Source organism: Kwoniella mangroviensis, chromosome 3, assembly GCF_000507465.2.
Source record: "Kwoniella mangroviensis CBS 8507 chromosome 3, whole genome shotgun sequence".
Lineage (NCBI taxonomy): Eukaryota > Fungi > Basidiomycota > Tremellomycetes > Tremellales > Cryptococcaceae > Kwoniella > Kwoniella mangrovensis.
In genome coordinates, this window is record NC_088829.1 from 921,361 (window position 1) to 937,983 (window position 16,623).

The 16,623-nt window shown below is 43.0% G+C and overlaps 6 protein-coding genes across 6 annotated transcripts; 4 read left to right on the top strand and 2 right to left on the bottom strand.

Moving 5' to 3' along the window:
• Positions 1-2,196: 2,196 nt before the first annotated feature.
• On the top strand, positions 2,197-3,827 carry I203_108164 (uncharacterized protein; the record flags this gene model as incomplete). The annotated part of the gene is made up of 8 exons (XM_019148341.1): positions 2,197-2,335; positions 2,401-2,552; positions 2,641-2,798; positions 2,861-2,919; positions 2,986-3,168; positions 3,249-3,398; positions 3,508-3,634; positions 3,716-3,827. The coding sequence occupies 8 exons, from the start codon at positions 2,197-2,199 to the stop codon at positions 3,825-3,827; spliced, it is 1,080 nt and encodes a 359-aa protein (XP_019002574.1).
• Positions 3,828-4,097: 270 nt separating this feature from the next.
• I203_108165 (protein-L-isoaspartate O-methyltransferase) lies at positions 4,098-5,363 on the bottom strand (the record flags this gene model as incomplete). Its single annotated transcript, XM_019148342.1, has 8 exons — positions 4,098-4,145; positions 4,224-4,288; positions 4,358-4,406; positions 4,467-4,717; positions 4,775-4,911; positions 5,001-5,068; positions 5,213-5,266; positions 5,328-5,363. The coding sequence occupies 8 exons, from the start codon at positions 5,361-5,363 to the stop codon at positions 4,098-4,100; spliced, it is 708 nt and encodes a 235-aa protein (XP_019002575.1).
• A 564-nt stretch (positions 5,364-5,927) lies between these two features.
• Positions 5,928-8,470, top strand: I203_108166 (uncharacterized protein; the record flags this gene model as incomplete). The annotated part of the gene is made up of 13 exons (XM_019148343.1): positions 5,928-6,146; positions 6,219-6,267; positions 6,356-6,422; positions 6,498-6,521; positions 6,616-6,807; positions 6,901-6,960; positions 7,065-7,075; positions 7,137-7,199; positions 7,314-7,480; positions 7,620-7,708; positions 7,839-7,885; positions 7,995-8,219; positions 8,280-8,470. The coding sequence occupies 13 exons, from the start codon at positions 5,928-5,930 to the stop codon at positions 8,468-8,470; spliced, it is 1,404 nt and encodes a 467-aa protein (XP_019002576.1).
• A 461-nt stretch (positions 8,471-8,931) lies between these two features.
• On the bottom strand, positions 8,932-10,770 carry I203_108167 (uncharacterized protein; the record flags this gene model as incomplete). Its single annotated transcript, XM_019148344.1, has 2 exons — positions 8,932-10,018; positions 10,106-10,770. 2 exons carry the CDS (start codon positions 10,768-10,770, stop codon positions 8,932-8,934), a joined length of 1,752 nt encoding a protein of 583 aa, XP_019002577.1.
• A 501-nt stretch (positions 10,771-11,271) lies between these two features.
• Positions 11,272-13,481, top strand: I203_108168 (uncharacterized protein; the record flags this gene model as incomplete). The annotated part of the gene is made up of 4 exons (XM_019148345.1): positions 11,272-11,373; positions 11,430-12,222; positions 12,301-12,807; positions 12,874-13,481. 4 exons carry the CDS (start codon positions 11,272-11,274, stop codon positions 13,479-13,481), a joined length of 2,010 nt encoding a protein of 669 aa, XP_019002578.1.
• A 423-nt stretch (positions 13,482-13,904) lies between these two features.
• I203_108169 (uncharacterized protein) lies at positions 13,905-16,619 on the top strand (the record flags this gene model as incomplete). Its single annotated transcript, XM_019148346.1, has 1 exon — positions 13,905-16,619. One exon carries the CDS (start codon positions 13,905-13,907, stop codon positions 16,617-16,619), a length of 2,715 nt encoding a protein of 904 aa, XP_019002579.1.
• Positions 16,620-16,623: the final 4 nt, after the last annotated feature.

Below are 16,623 nucleotides of genomic sequence, written 5' to 3' on the forward strand. Positions count from 1 at the left end.
GGAGGTGATGTCGTCCGCTTGTGGCTCGGTATGATAGTTTCTGAATTGATGAGGGACGATGGACCCTTAGGATCATCAATCAGAGCTTACAACTGGAGTATTGGTCGAGTAGATGTAGCGGTGTGGAGTCTGGAGGACGGAAAAGAACTTTCTTAGGATAGGCTTTATCTAGTTATATATCACGAAACCTCTTGGGTCAGCTTAGATTGTCATATCTATCCCGTCTGGTTTCAGGTGCAACCTGAGGATCACTCCATCCTCGGCCAGAAATATACGGTATACCGTACATCGCACGTTGTCGATCAGGTCATAGATCCTGAAGCCTCTTCTGAACCGATCAATCATGACTCAACATGTAACATAATCATTTCTTTAGCATGCATAAGACAGCCATCGATCTTGACTTCAAGTATGTACATGCAAGCATGATAAATAATCTCAGGAAGCCTCTTTACTAAGAATTACATATAGATTAAGAATTACATATAGATGTGGATACAGAAACAATATGTCTAAGTTGATCGAAAGGTAAGAAACATTTCTGTATGTGCTTCACTGTGCCTTGATTTGCAGGCGAGTTATGCAATATTGCTCTGGTGGGTTGTACTGTACGGCAACTACCTGGTAGGTCGGCTATGCGAAACATATACAGAAGGCAAGAGAAGGAGATTTGATTTCAGTTTCATCGTTATGGTAAGACAAAAATTCCCCGAGAGGATTCCAGCAACTGACACAAGCCTCAGCCTCGAAGACAAAGGGAAGGGCGGATGACTAATCAGCTAATCAGCTGACTTACCGTTTTGTAGAAGTTCGATGCCGTACCTATTCTATCCGCATGCCCCACATGGGTTATACCATCAGTTCAATGCTATTCGGTTCAAGTTCCAGGAACTTCAAAGACATGGAGTCAAGATATAGTAATGATAAACTTTATTTAGGACATAAATTCGTGCATGGGCAGGAGTATATACACCCAGACCACCGATTCAATTAACTGTATGTGTATGAACCATAACCAACAACAGAAAAAGCCTTTTCATATCCGTTTCTAGTGAGTCATCGTTTATTAACGAGAACGAAACACGTAGGTTGTTTTTCCCTTTCTGGCTGGAATCAACTCTGTATTTGTGAATTCGCTTAGTACCCTAGTGGCTCATGATAAGATACACTACCGTGCGACTCTACTGACTCAAAGTTTTGTACTGGACTGAATTGAAGGAGAAGTAGAAATGCATCCGGTGATTGTGGATGTGACTTCGCTTGACATCTGTACTCCAACGGAAAGAACTGTCAATCTGTGTGATAACCCGCCGATACGTTCCCAACGGATACGGAATGATAGCAACCGGATCCACGCTGACTGTCTGTCTCACTTTGACGTGAACGGACCAGGCTCCAACCATCAAGCAATCCTGACTAGCGGTGATGTTCTGAGTCAGTATTGCCGAAACATTGCTCGTTCACATATGTCCATATCCTGTAAGCTGCTTTACCAAATCAAAGACTGTAAACAAGGTTGGCATGCTGTAATCGACATAAGCCTCATTAAGCACCATCGTTCGTTCTTAACTACGGGTTTAAGCATCTTGCCAACATAGAGTCGTCATCATATGTGAGACTGGCACCACACAAGATCTACATATGATCATTGACATTGAACCACCAAGCCACCATCTCGTTCTTCTACGACTCATCACCAATCCCGTCACGTCTACCATAACATGTTATTTTTTACTGTTCGCTGTTGGTCCCTTGTTCGATATGTCAGCCGGACTGTCTCTTGTGGAATCTAAGCTGTAAGCGAGCTTTCAAATTCAATCCGGAACAATCTTGGTTTGACTACAGTGATACGTACATGTATGACTACCAATCCAATTGATATTCATTCTCGATGTTTCATTCATTTATTGTTTGTCCGTTGTATTAACTAATCTATCCCTCCCTCCTTTCCTTTGGAAAAGTCAGTCGCGTACGGAACTCTATTTTGCTTCCGCTGAGATTCTATCGAAACCAAAGCTAAGAATAGCAGAGTACAGGAGTGAACCCACATGTACTCTCCGCCCGTGAGCTCATCTCCATGCATCGTTCTATTCCCACCACCAGCCAGTCAGACCGTGAGTAGAAAAACCAGCTTGGGAGAGGCTAGGAAGGAGAAAAGCCGAAATCTCAGTTCCATTCAAAAGTTTCATCGTCGAAATGTCTTCTACAACTTCCGTACCAACTACAATTTCCCTCTCTGAATTACTGTTAGATGCAGGATCGGAAGAGCTGAACCGAAAGATCGTAGCTGCTCTAGGATCTGGACCAGGATGTTTGGGAATCATAGTGATCAAGGGTAGGTTCATACTTGCGGTGCTCCCATACTGTACTACTATTACCCTATCTGATATTCTGATATAGACCTTCCATCGGACTTTCCAGATCTTCGAGAGAAGCTATTCCGGCTCGCTCATCGATTTGCAACCCTCCCAGATGAGATCAAAGAGAGATTTACTAGTCCCGAAACTTCTTATCTGTTCGGGTGGTCACACGGAAAGGAGATAATGAATGGGGTATGTCTAATCCTGTATAACAAACACAATTCACCTTGATCTCCCATTTTGATTCGAGCTCATGCTTCTTGCCGGAAACGTATGATAGAAACCTGATACGCAGAAAGGATCATTCTACGCGAATCCCTTAATTGACGTTCCAGACGTATCTGATCAACTTCGCAAGGACCATCCGGAATATTATGCTGGAAATGTATGGCCAGAAGGGGTAGAGGGTTTAGAAGAATTTGAGAAGACCTTCAAAGCGTACGTCTACCCTATCATATCAGACAAGGCTATTCAACTGAATTGGGATGGGATTATGATAGTTTAGGTAAAATCGTATTTGATGTTGGAATCGCTCTAGCAAAGGCTTGTGAAAGATTCGGTAAGTGATCAAGTTATCATTCGATCTAACCGTTCATGGTATAGTACTGACATTGCAATAAAACAGTCTCACCGACGATATCGAATTCATCTGGAACTGTCGCATCCCTCATCTCATCTTCGAAATGTAACAAAGCGAGATTACTCCACTATTATCCTCAAGCGCCTTCGGGTATAGCGGACGAAGAAGACGTACAGAATGATGCGTTATGTGGAACCCATCTAGATCATTCACTACTTACTGGTCTATGTGAGTCATTTTTGTCAAATACTCTTCGGGGACATACATATGACCAGTGACTGACGAATGGTTGATTCGATTGCGGATAGGCTCAGCAATGTACCTCTACCTCTCTTCTTCGAACGATGCTGACACCGAACCTCAAATCGTAGATTCACCAAATGATTCAACAGGACTATGGATCTATCCTAGGAATAGTAAAGACCCAGTCAAAGTTACTATACCGCGAGATTGTCTAGGTCAGTACATCCTATTCAGTTTATCTTATTCATTACATACAGCAGTGTATGCCACTCACCGCCTTCAGTCAATGATGCTGATAATTTAACATTTTGTCAAATAATGTAGCATTCCAAACAGGCGAAGCGTTATCTTTATTAACATCCAACAAATTATCTGCTACCCCTCATTTCGTCAGCGGTTCAACTAAAAGCCATGAACCAGTTTCAAGAGAGACTTTCGCTTTTTTCTTACAGTGAGTTTGACTATCCATATTTGGGTCTCAATCAATCGATCAATGTGAACTTAGAACTGATATCGATGGTGTGAAATGTAGACCCGACGTGGATGATGTGATTGGTCCTGATGGAGAGACGTTCGGGCAATTCACTAAGAGGGTATTAGGCAGACATTATGCGGAGAAGGCTGCTAAGGAAGCTGAAGATTGATCCACAATGTGTCCTCTCTATCCTTGTGCAGTATACAATAGATTCACGATAAACAGTTGTATCATCAAGAATGGTTCCATGAAAAAATGAAGAAAACAACATTTCTCATACTACATGAAAGTTCATATACAGTTGTAATCATATCGTTGTTACAGTATATTTTCAAACGGTTTTACAGATACAGGTCGTTGATAGCGACAACAAGCGTTGGAATCATTTTCGTTGTATATTCGTCTTGCTTCTCATCATCATCAATATGCAATTTAACAATCACAAATCACGCTTCCATTGTTTGTCCGCATCGGTCAGTGGGACATACTGTTCATTTCATCCCTATCAGCTCTGTCTTATCTCGTCTTTCATCATGTACGATGTATGTGGAGAGCTCAAACTCACCATCACACCAAATAATTTCTTCTTGGTGACCTCTCCCGTATCAGCTTTATCGATTTGCCAGATATCTGAATGTCATACGTCCATCCAAACATCCTCAGCATCTTATGATTTTTGAGTAGGTAGGCCGAACTTACCTTGCGATCCTTGACCGACAGGTATAAACATCCTACCGGGTTTAGCCAGCTACCATTTATAGTCACATCAGCAGCATAAACCCATTCTCTTGTGACGGACCCCGCTCACTTGATCAATTAGAGGTTGAGGTATCTCCGGTGCAGCCGCTCCTACATGTATGATTGAGAATGGTGCATGTTCAGGTGAACCTTTTCTCCCATCTCCGCAAATCATGATTACTCCTCCCTTTCCATCTTTCTCCGGTCCGAGAGGTACTCCGTCTTTCTGAAGGTTCTTGATGGATTGGTCCACCAGACCTTGAACATGGTCTATACCTACCACGAGCGAATGAGGAGCTAGGTGATGCAAGACTCCAGTAACTACAGGAGACGATAGGTTAGTCAGCTGATAGAAGATAGAGTGAAAATGGGACTTACGATATCCCGATCCACTGCCTACATCCAGTATAGCACCGGTATGAGGTGAGTTGGCAACTGGTAAGAAGGACAGGAGGTTTTCGCAGGCGTGAGCATGCATGTGTGGTGCAGAGATGGTAGCTCCGAAACCGATACGTCTGTTGAGTTCATCATCCATTGATCATCAAATCTGATTTTTAGACAGGTTGCTTGGGACAGGGCGAAGTGAACATGATGATTGACTCACTGAGGAGAATCTTCATATGCATACATCTGATCAGGTACATAATTCTTCCGGTCGACCTTACGCATGGCCTACATCAAGCAGCTTTAATCTCAGTTTTGACAACCACCATCATTCTTTGGCAGCGATGACTTGAATTATACGCAAGCACATTCGTTGACCCATATTGAAGTATTCTGAAGGAGGAGTGAAATCCACAGGTCTATCTGACTTACCTCGGCGATTTGAGGTGAAACGATCAACCCATTCTTGACCATCTTATCGATAAGCTGTATCATCACAGATTACAGATTTAGCAAATCCACACACGTACTGACGTGATCAACCTACCTCGGCATTGGTCCTCCCACTAGACATCCAGGCCATGTTGAACAGGGATCTAAAAGGTGAAATGGCGAGTAAAAGTGGTATCGAACGGTGCAGCTTGAGTGATCTTTCCTTTATGGTTTGACGTAGTTGATGATAGCTCGGTGTGTCTTGCAGTGTATAGCTCGTGATCGCTGGCGGTGCTGTGGAGGGAGTGATGTCGATGGTATGTCATCAATGTCAGTCAAGTCAGTGAGAAAGTACAGCTTCGAATGACGAACAAGGAGTGAGAGTGATCTACCCCACATTCCCCTCCATGCTCACTCCGCAATTTCCTGTAAATCCTCCCTCCCTTTATCATCAGCCACATGTAGCTAAGCGTCGCTTCGGATCCCACGACACGGTCATATCCGATCGCTCTTCCGAGATGGCTCGGTGCTCATGTGCAGTAAAATTATTTGCCGGGGTATCAAGCTTAAGCTCGGGACAGGGATCGACGATGGGTCTGCCAGCTGGTCTGACTTTCAATGACAAATTATTGGCTTGGTTATTTTATCTGTGTTGTACTGTATGAATCGAGATATGTACCTTGTCTTTCAACTGTTAAAATAGGTATTGGAAAAAATGGGCAACGATCATATCTCAAAATGCAACATCGATTTGGCCCCTGTATCGACAGACGCAACGTCCACAGCGTCAACGCCGAGGTTCCGCAAAGGGATCAACGAATTGGACGAGCCAGAAACCAAGGAGGATATAAGCCACGTAGTCGGGACGGATCTCAGTGAGAATCAGGTTGATGTTGAGGAAGAGACGGTGGCATTCCCTGATGGAGGATTGAGGGTGAGCAAACTTATACTGTAACGCAACGGCCCGAGTCGCCTTCGAAGTCGTATTATTGACTGAATCTAATAGGCTTGGCTATGCGTTGCTGGAGGGATAGCAGGCATGTTCTGCGGGTATGGTGAGTTATTTCTCTTTCAATCATACGACAACGACAAAAACTTTAGGAAATCCTGGTCAATATCCTGATATGTTTGAGAACATTGCAGGGCTCGCTCCTTCTGCCGGTGCCTTTCAAACGTGGTATAAGAACAATTACTTATCGGACTATACACAGTGAGCTCATTTCAAAGCTCAGGACACTCATATCAGACTCATATACTGATTATTATCGCTCTCGTCTGATAAAAGGAGTCAAGTAGCTTGGATAGGAGGGTACGTCAACGTCAACGCGCTATCGATTCTATCATTCAAGACATTGCAGAATTGCAGCTTACCGACTCAACTGTGTATGTGATTGTAATTGTAGGATACAAGCATTCGTTACATTCGGTCTATCAATCGTTACCGGATCTTTATTCGACCTATACGGACATAAACACCTAATGGTGTCTGGAACGTTCTTGCTGACATTGGGATACTGTCTTTTGAGCTTGTCAAAGAAATATTATCAAATATTCTTATGTCATACTACCCTTATAGCTGTAGGTATGAATTTCATGTGAGTGGAAATTCCAATCTAGAACCTAATGTACGGACCGAAGCCGAAGTAAATATTCATGTTTTCTTTTTTTGGTTTGAAATAATCAAATAGGCTTATAGCTTCTCTGGGCGTCGTGGGACATTGGTTCTCCAAAAGAAGAGGGTTGGCATTGTGAGTATGGATTTCATCTTCTCGAGATCATCATCATGCAATATGATGACAGTCATATGACTGGCGTTGACGCATCTTTTTATCTATGCTTTACTATTCCCTAGTGGGACGATATGTAGGTTTAGTAATATCTGTAATACATGAGTAGGGCAACGAAAGCCTAATTCTTGTGATAGCTACAGGAGCATCGATAGGAGCGATAGTATGGCCATTGATATGGGCGAATGCCCCTCAGAAGAGTAAGTACTAGGCGTCCTACACGCTTTTCCGATATCTCAGTCAAAACAGACTAAATGGATCAAACGAATTACCTCACACGTCCGCTCTTTTCGCTAACTCAATTTTACATGTAGTTGGTTTTGGATGGACCATGCGACTCATAGCTCTTATATGCTTGATCACCGGTATCACCGCGTTCTTCTTACTGAAAACGAGATTACCACCTAAACCACCTGGTCCATTCTTTCGATTCGAGGCTTTCAGGAGTTTACCTTATTGTCTATTGGGTTCGTCTGCCTTTGTAAGTACCTCCCTCCTTTCCTGCAGAGAAAGAAGTCGGCGAGGAAGAAAAGAAGGGTTGATTAATATGAAAATTTGTATTGCATCATATTGTCATGATGTTCTGTACTGATGTCATGCTTTTGATACGATCGATATAGACCTGGGCATTCGGTTTCTTCTTTTGGAATGTGTTTATAGGAACTTATGGGAACTTGAGAGGATGGAATGATATTGGACCGTATTTCTTGTAAGTCCCCTCACTACCAACTTCTCCTAACAAACGTACCCTGTACACCCATTATTATACAGAGATCACACAGTATACTGTTTATGACCCACCAAGATGGGTTTATTGACGATTGATTGTCGTTGCTCAGGATATTGACAATGGTGGGATCTACCTTGTTTCGAATACCATCAGGCTGTGAGTTTGTTGACCTGATAGGCCCTCACAATGTTGATCACATCTATATCCTCGAAGAGAGGGGTAATACAGTATGGACTGATTTGAGTTTTTTTTTTTTTTTGGGTAGTTATAGCCGATCGTATAGGTTGTTATAACATTACTATAATATCCAATACCATCATGACCATCTTACTTTGGTTATTACTCGTATCAAAGACTATCGCATCGACAATCGTGATTAGTGTATTGTTCGGTATGAGCAGTGCGACTTTTGTAAGTCTACAGGCACCTTGTGTAAGTAGGTTATGTAAGGATATGAGATTTGCAGGTACATATGTAGGTATGAACATGTGTAAGTGATCTACTTTCATCTATAGTATCTGTGGTCTTGTCTTTAACGTATTCATATTAGTTATAACATCATTAGCTCAAATTGTCGGACCACCTTCATCAGGTGCATTATTGGGAACAGGATCAAAGCAAGATCAACTTGATAGGTTCCCACATGCGACTATCTTGGCAGGTACGATGTTAACTTTGTCGACTATCGCTTTGATAGGTGCTAGATTATGTCAGGATAAGAGATTATTAGCTTTTGTATGATTGATATAATGGGAAGTACAATGAGAATGCATTAATCGGGAGCATCTTCTCTCTTACCATGTCGACTTCTTTTACTTGTGATGATCATGTAAGTTACGGTGTTAGTCTTTTCCGCGTGTAACGATACCGTATGATCGATTCTGTTGATAACTGATTCTGACGTTGAATGTGAATGTATAATTTGCAGTAGAGTATAAATGACTGCTGTACACATTCAATTCATTTATAGATGCACCGAATCAATTGAAGCTATTGGTTGTATATTGTGCATCTTATGTTGTCGTGTCATCTTGACCTTGACATTTTTTCTGTATTGTACATCACATCACATCTCATCTAGATAACTCATTGTCCTTTCCGTTCCTCATTACCTTTTCCTACAATACCAATACCAATGACAGCACTATATCTTGTTTCCCATTTCTTTTCCAATCTTTCACTCATCACCTCTTTCCTAGTCACTAGTTATTCGTATTGAATCCAGAAGACCAATTCCCATTCCCATTCCCATTGGTACTGCTCGTACCACCTAACATCGGTCCAGCCGTCTGACCAGTATTGGGCTCGTTGTTAGTATTGAATATAGCCATATTCAAACCTTGCATTGAACCATGTTGACTTATCGATCCACCTCCCTGTTGCTGCTGTTGCTGCTGCTGGATGAATTGAGGGTTCATAGATGATATCATATTTGACAAACCCATTAATTGTTGAGGGTTGAGTCCGTTCAATTGTTGTGGATTCAAATTTAGTCCACTTATCTGCTGAGGATTCAACCCACCTAATCCACTTAGTTGTTGAGGATTTAGACCGCTTAGCTGTTGCGTGTTGAGTCCATTTCCATTGAGTTGTTGTGAGTTCATGTTCAACCCCATACCTGATCCCGCCAATTGCATTTGTATCTGAGCAGGATTGAATCCGGCTTGTTGATTCTGTTGTTGCTGTGATTGTTGTTGAGCTTGGAATTGTTGTAAGCTCGCTAAGATATTTGGATTCATACCTTGTGCTTGCTGTGGATTTATACCTGATGGTATTCCCATTGACATTGAAACGCCAATTTGGGGGATTGAAGAATTCGATGACGATGAATTGGAAGGCAAGGGAGGTCTACCGATCCCTGTGGGCGTATTGGATAGTTTAGATTGTTGTGCTTGAGTTGAATTGGTAAGAGAGGGACTTTCTTTAGGTACTGGATTAGACAAAGAATTAGATTTTATTCTTTTCCTACTATCCGTATCATCATCATCCTTCTCATTAATATTGATCTTATCGTTGTTAAGTTGATTAGGAGAAGAAGGATGTTGAGATAGTGACAATTTCCTCTTTTTGTTTGGGCTTTCATTGTCCAAGACCCCTTCTTCTGTATTCGTATTTAATAGCTCTTTATCTTCGTCTTCGTCCTTTGTCTCTGGCTCTGGCTCAGGCGTCGCACGAGGATCTTTACCGTGGGTGTAGTATTCCACCGAAAAGCGATCGTATTGGTACTGCTGGAGGGAATAGTCCCATTGAGGTCCACGGGATTTACGAGCGGAGATCAGGAGGGAGTTCCTATAATGTGTTTTGAATGTAAATGTTATGAATGTATATCTCGGCTCATATATCGAGATGGCAGGTCCGTGAACAATTTCAACTCACCAATAGCTTGCACTTCCCCTTATACCCTCCTTATCCTTCTCCGTCAATTCACCTTTCTTCCCTGTACTCGAATTGGCAATGGTCGGATCATCCAATATCGAACTAGACTGTTCGGTGATCTCCCCATTCTCAATCATCTCTTGCTCCCTTTGCAGTTCTGCTAACCGCTTCGCACGCTGTTTCCAATGTAGATGACTCAGATCGGGGAATTTGAATGGTTTCTTCACTGGCGTAGCTGTTGAAGGTGTGCCGGGGGTTGTAGCTGTACCATTGGTTGTAGGAGGAGTAGGTGTAGGAGATTGGACCTCAACTGAGATAACAGGTGTAGATGGTCCAGCTGTAGCCGTACTATCTTCCACAGCAGTCGCAGTTGCAGTTGCATTTTCAACGGGTTTTGCTTCCTCTGGTGCTGATGCAGGTACAGGTTTAGGAGGTAATCCTAAATATTTCGTACGATATTCTTCTAATTGAGTATCAGAGAGATAAGATTCGATATCGAATTTTTGATTTTCGGATGATGCGATTTTCTTAGCTAGTATCAGAACTTCGATGTTCACTGGTTCAGTTGTGGGCTGATTTGCCGTTGATGATGAAGATGTGGAAGAGGTAGGTGAAGGTAGGAGGAGGGTTATGGTCGAAGTCGGTTTACGATGACGATGTGGCATCTTGAACGTGAAACCATACGGTTTTGCTGTCTTTTTTGAGTGACTGTAGCTATTGCACGTTTGATAGTCGTTGATCGATATTCTGTGTCGATGACCCAAAGGAGGGTACGAGGTGGGCACAAGATGTCGAGGTGTCAAGCAAGGTGTTGAGGCTTGATTGAGTGATCGATGAGTGGATCGATCTGTGACGATCTTAGCCTACTATGATTACTCTGTCCAATCCTACTTGGCGATAGCGTAGATGATCGAGCTGATGCAGGTCAGGTATATATCGTTATAGCTTTGAATCGAACGTCAATATCAAAAGATCAATCGCGAACAGCATTGAAACCAAACAAAAACAACAATCACAGTGACAGACATGATACTCTGATGGTATCGAACAGGATTGAGGCTGATACTGCACACATTATGACTTTTTCTTGGTGATCAGGCACACCTGTCGCGTCTCAGAGCCCTTTGTCGATTGACATTTCCCATCTCGCTACTACTGCTGCGAACATGTCAGCTAAACTCACTCACCCCGAACTTCCCATCTTATTGACGACTTATAACGACTCGAGATACGACACTTCATCCACCCAGGAGGCAATCGTGCGCCAAGTAAGCTGGAGCTACTCATTTCACCAGTTCCAAATCGCTCAATACCGATGATATAGCAATTACCTCCTGATGGGATCTCATCAGATATCGATACCAATATCATGTCGATTGATCAGCCAATATCTGCCGGACATGATATGATACCATATCGAAGACCAAGAGGACGTCAGAAGCGAATGAAACGACGAGAAATATCGATCATACAGCGATCTATAATCCTAGCTCTATCGATCATCTGTTTCTTGCCCACGCTCTGCTCAGCTCAGGATACAGTGTCATCGACATCAGCTTCCAGGACGACAAGTACTTCCACATCATCAAGCCGGATGACGTCAGGCATCTCATCTTCTGTCTCGTCTTCGGCATCTTCTTCCTCTTCCTCAGCTGCATCCACCAAAACATACACCATACCCACCTTACCAACTACCGCGACTCTCCCATCTCTGAACGTCTCCTCCCCCTCGATTCAGATCGTCTTCCCATCTACCGACCTCCTATTCCTCACGTTCTCAATATGCACTCTAACATCCAATATCACCCTCTTACCTAATATCATCGTGTCAAATTCGGATCCACCCTCTTTCGATCTTGGCTCTAAACCAACTACAGATCAGTCATCCGGAGGGACCAAATCTGGTGGATATAACAGGAGGAATAACAAAAATGGAAATACATGGGGTATAACTCTGGATAGTGGCTTTGGCAATTGGACGTTCAACTCCACTGATAGTGGACAGACGGCGAGTGTCAATGTTTTGTTTGGAATGGGGTTGGAGGATGATGGGAGTACTTTGGATGAGTTGGATGTGGATGGAGGGTTGATCGTGCAGATGAGTGCTTCGGAGAATGGTCAGTGATCCCGGTCTTCCAAATGGAGCTTATCCCTTGCATGAATAATAAGAGCTGATTGATTCTAAAAATATATAGCCCCATTGAATTCCATATCTTCAGCATTACCTTTCCTGGGCGATACCACTTCAACTCAAGCGTTGATCTTCTCACCCCTATTATATGCTTCTGAATCTATCGAACCTACCTATCCGAATTATACTCTTCCACCTGCACAACTCCCTTTCAACCCCTTTCCCTCCGACGACCTATCTCCTTCATCGTTAATATCGGGAAATACAAGTTTATCCAATAACCTAACTTTATATATCGTACCTACCCATGCGAACTCATCGCCTACAGCCAACGGACTTGAATATTCGACGTGTGCTATAGCTCTGGCTGTCAACTCCACTGGATCATTAGCTGAGAAGGTGATATTGAGAACAGAGGTTGATACGCCTGAATGGTCAAATGTTGATGGTCGACAGGGTTATAGACATCATTGGGCTATTGGTGGTTTGTCGGCTGGTACGAATTATACAACTTGGATAAGGGACGATCAAGGCGTTTGGACGGGTCCTATATGGTTTACCACCAAGTCTGGTAAGTCTGAGCTGACTATCATCGATTCGTTCTTATGTGCTGTAGCTGATCATCTTGTGTTTACAGATACATTCCCTTGTCAATTGCTTTTATCCAATTCCTTCTGTCCATCGATATCATACTCTGCTCCACTACCTGTCAACTCGACTTCAGCTACTACATCATCCGGCGATCTCATTTCAGACACTTCACCGATCCAGACTCTCCCGGACGAATTGGTAAAAGTCCTATCGGACAATCTCGATGGATTTTCGAATTCTCTTTTATCTCAAGCATGTGGACGTGATTTGTATTCTCACGTATCGACATGTTCCGATTGTTTTAGCTCTTATCGAGATTGGTTATGTCGTTTGATCATTCCTCAATGTTCTGATCCCACTATCATATCTGAAGATGATGGCTCTGCTTTACAAACAGTCCATCGGTCATCGAATAATACTCGTAATGGCATTTCATTTCCTTACGAATATGATGAGCTCTTACCTTGTTTATCGATCTGTAATGAGGTGGATAGGAAATGTCCCGTGAATATGGGTTTTAGATGCCCGAAAAGAGATCAGAATGCCAATGAGAGTTATGCATTCATAGGACAGGATACCGATAAAGGTGATGGGAGTGAAGAAGGGGAAACGAGAAGCTATGATAAGTATGGTGGGAGATGGTGTAATGGATGATTGGACGATTGGTTGAATGGTTCACGAGCAGTGGTCGGAATATAGATTGTTGTATTATATAAAAGCACATTGTCATTCGTTCGTTTGGGTATATGTGCTAGGTCATTCATAAATAAGCCTTTGACTGATCATGATGCATGGTAGTCGTCGGCTGTTCGTGAGAGTATGGCACCCCATGCCAAGAAGTCGATGTTGTTGTTACGCCACAATCGAGTTTAGGCTATAACCGGTCACAAACATGAACTAACATTCCTTCTTTCACCTTTCACTTTCTGACATGACGACAACGACATTAGTAAATACCATCAACATCCATATTATCACCGTTCATGATCACATCTGCCTGGCGTAGATGCTATAACGAACTTTCACCTACTCCCAGCACTGCATCACAACCATACCAATATCGACAGTCAACCCAAAATGAACCACTCATCAGGACCTTCGTCACCCCGTCTCATCCTAAACTCACCACCATTGGAATCACCATCAAGTACCCACGGTGGCGGTGGTACCTCTTATTTCCAGCCTTCATCAACATCCTCCCATCCAAAACCACTATATCCACCTGGCCAGGGTTCGCAGGTCTCCTCATCCTCCTCACCCAGTAGAAACAAAGGTAAAGGACGTACACGCACGCCTGCAGAGGTATATGCAAACCAACATACCCAATCACAAAATACCTCTTCTAAGAGACAGTTACCCAATATCACTCCAGATCACCATCACCATCCTCTCCCTCCAAAGGAAAAAGAGAAAGAGAAGACTGGAAAACCAATTTTTGAATGGATATCACGTAAATTAGGATCAAGAAGAGCTACAATCTCTGAATCACCTTCTTCCCCTATCAATGGATATAACCCTAAACCCAATCTCAGTCAACTTAATGAATCACCTAAGATGGCCAATATTGGGAATGGGAATGGGGGAACAAGGAATAGATTACCCTCGATGCCTATGCCAAAGGGTGGTACGAGGGGTAAACCTACCAGAGGAAGAGGAAATGGTCTAGGCATGGGCATGGGGGGTTTGGGTAATAGAAATGTCAGTGCGGACCATTCGCACCATAATCCGATGGTCCGACAAATATCAAACCTATCTTCATCGGTGGATAATCAATCACTTTCCATGATTTCCATTTCGAACAGTCACGTTCCGACTATAGAGAGGGAAAGAAGGAGAGAAGCGAATAACCCTTATCCATCTATACCTATTCCTAAATTGATTGCCACAGGTGGATTGAAAGATCATCTTAAACGGAAAAATCAAAACCCAAACAAAAACAACAATATAAATATACATCAAAATAATGAAGGCGATGATTTTGATAATGATCATGATGGAACAACCATATCAATGTCAATTTCATATTCTCATCTATCAAGATCACCTAGATCGAGATCTTATTCTCTCGATTCGATCAGATCCGATTCGAGATCGTCAAATTCGTACTCTAATAGAAGAAGCCTAGATGATAATGCTAGTGCTAGTGATAACAGGATAAGGAAATTCAAACATGGAGAAAGAGGTTCTACATCCTGTACAAACGATAGGGAGAGAGATGGACCAGGTTCTGGTTCTGGGTTAGGTATAATGCCTTTTGGTGGGATTCGACCAGGAGCAGATGATGATGCTAGTCTTAGACCTTTCCCACCTAGTCATCCTGGTTCACCTACACCCTCTCATTCTATCTTATCTAGAACTGGGTCGAATCCTATTCCGTTGACTGGAAATGGCGGAGGTAGATCAAGGACCAATACCTTTCACTCTAATTGGTCTGGTGTGGGTGGTAGTGGGGGGAGGGAAAGATCCTTCACGTCCAGTAGTCTTGATGGACTTTATGGATCGACTTATAGATATAGTCTTGATCAATATAATGATCAGTATCAAGACCAAGATGATGATGATGGGGATGAAGAGGAAGAAGGAAGAGGTAGACAGAGTAGACAAGATTCAACTTCCACTAAACCTACTACTTGTATATCATTTGATTCTACTCCACCTATTGCTCATATCGCCCAACCACAAATCTACATCAACACTCATCCTCAAACTCAGGTCAATACACCCCATCTAGCTCAAGCTCAAACTCCGATCGCTACTCAGAATGGTACCTTCGGTTTAGGCGATGTTATCACTACTTCTCCGATGCCTACTTTGGAACGTGCTCAAGCTAAATACGAAAACCAAGATGATCCTTCTTCTCTCTCGCCTTCACCCAGAACACATCATTTGGAAGCATTTTCATCCGAAGAAAATCACACTCCACCTACACCAACTACGCCAACCTCAAATATCAACACGCCCTCCTCGCCCATGCGTTCGCCCCCGCCTGACGTACACGTTCATGTACAAGCACCGAAACATACTCCGCATCATCCAATACATAACCCTTTACCTGGTGAGATTCCTGATGATAATGCTTCGATGTTGACTTTGGCGAGTTCGACATTCGGTTTGTTACCTAATCAGATGACTACAAGTGGGAGTGAAGGTCCGACACCTACTGTACCTCAAGGGTTAACTCCGACCAACGTACCTTCTGATCCTAATACACCTCAGATGACATCTACATCTACTGGTGTCATTCAAAAACCACCATCTGTCAATAGACTTAAAGACAACACCACTAATACTGTCAAAAGGCCAAGTTCAATTACGACACCTTCTATCCACTGGGCACCAAATACCATAGGAGATGAAAGACCAACATCAACTCATGTCACCGAACCCAACCATAATGTCGCCTATGCTCAATCATACACGCCTTCAACTCACGCTAGTATCCTGTCGATCAATAGGAATTGGACGAGGGATAAGGTAGACAGAGATGCGAGTGTGAGAGCGGTAAGACGGAAAGGGTCTTGGGAGAGTTATGAATCAGGTTGGTCATGGAGAGGGTTTGACCAGTGGAACAATACTACCGGTGGTAATAGGGCTAGTCCCATTGGAGAGAGGGATAGGGATAGACCGGCGAGCAGTTATAGGAGTAAAGAGAATTATAGTTTTAGGAATAGTAGGAATTTAAATGATGAGTATGCGTATGATCAGTCTGAAGTAGGGGATGAAGGGGAGAGAGTGGTTGGGCACGGGAATGGGCACGGGAATGGGACGGGTGTAGTAGTCGTGGCTAATTAGGAGA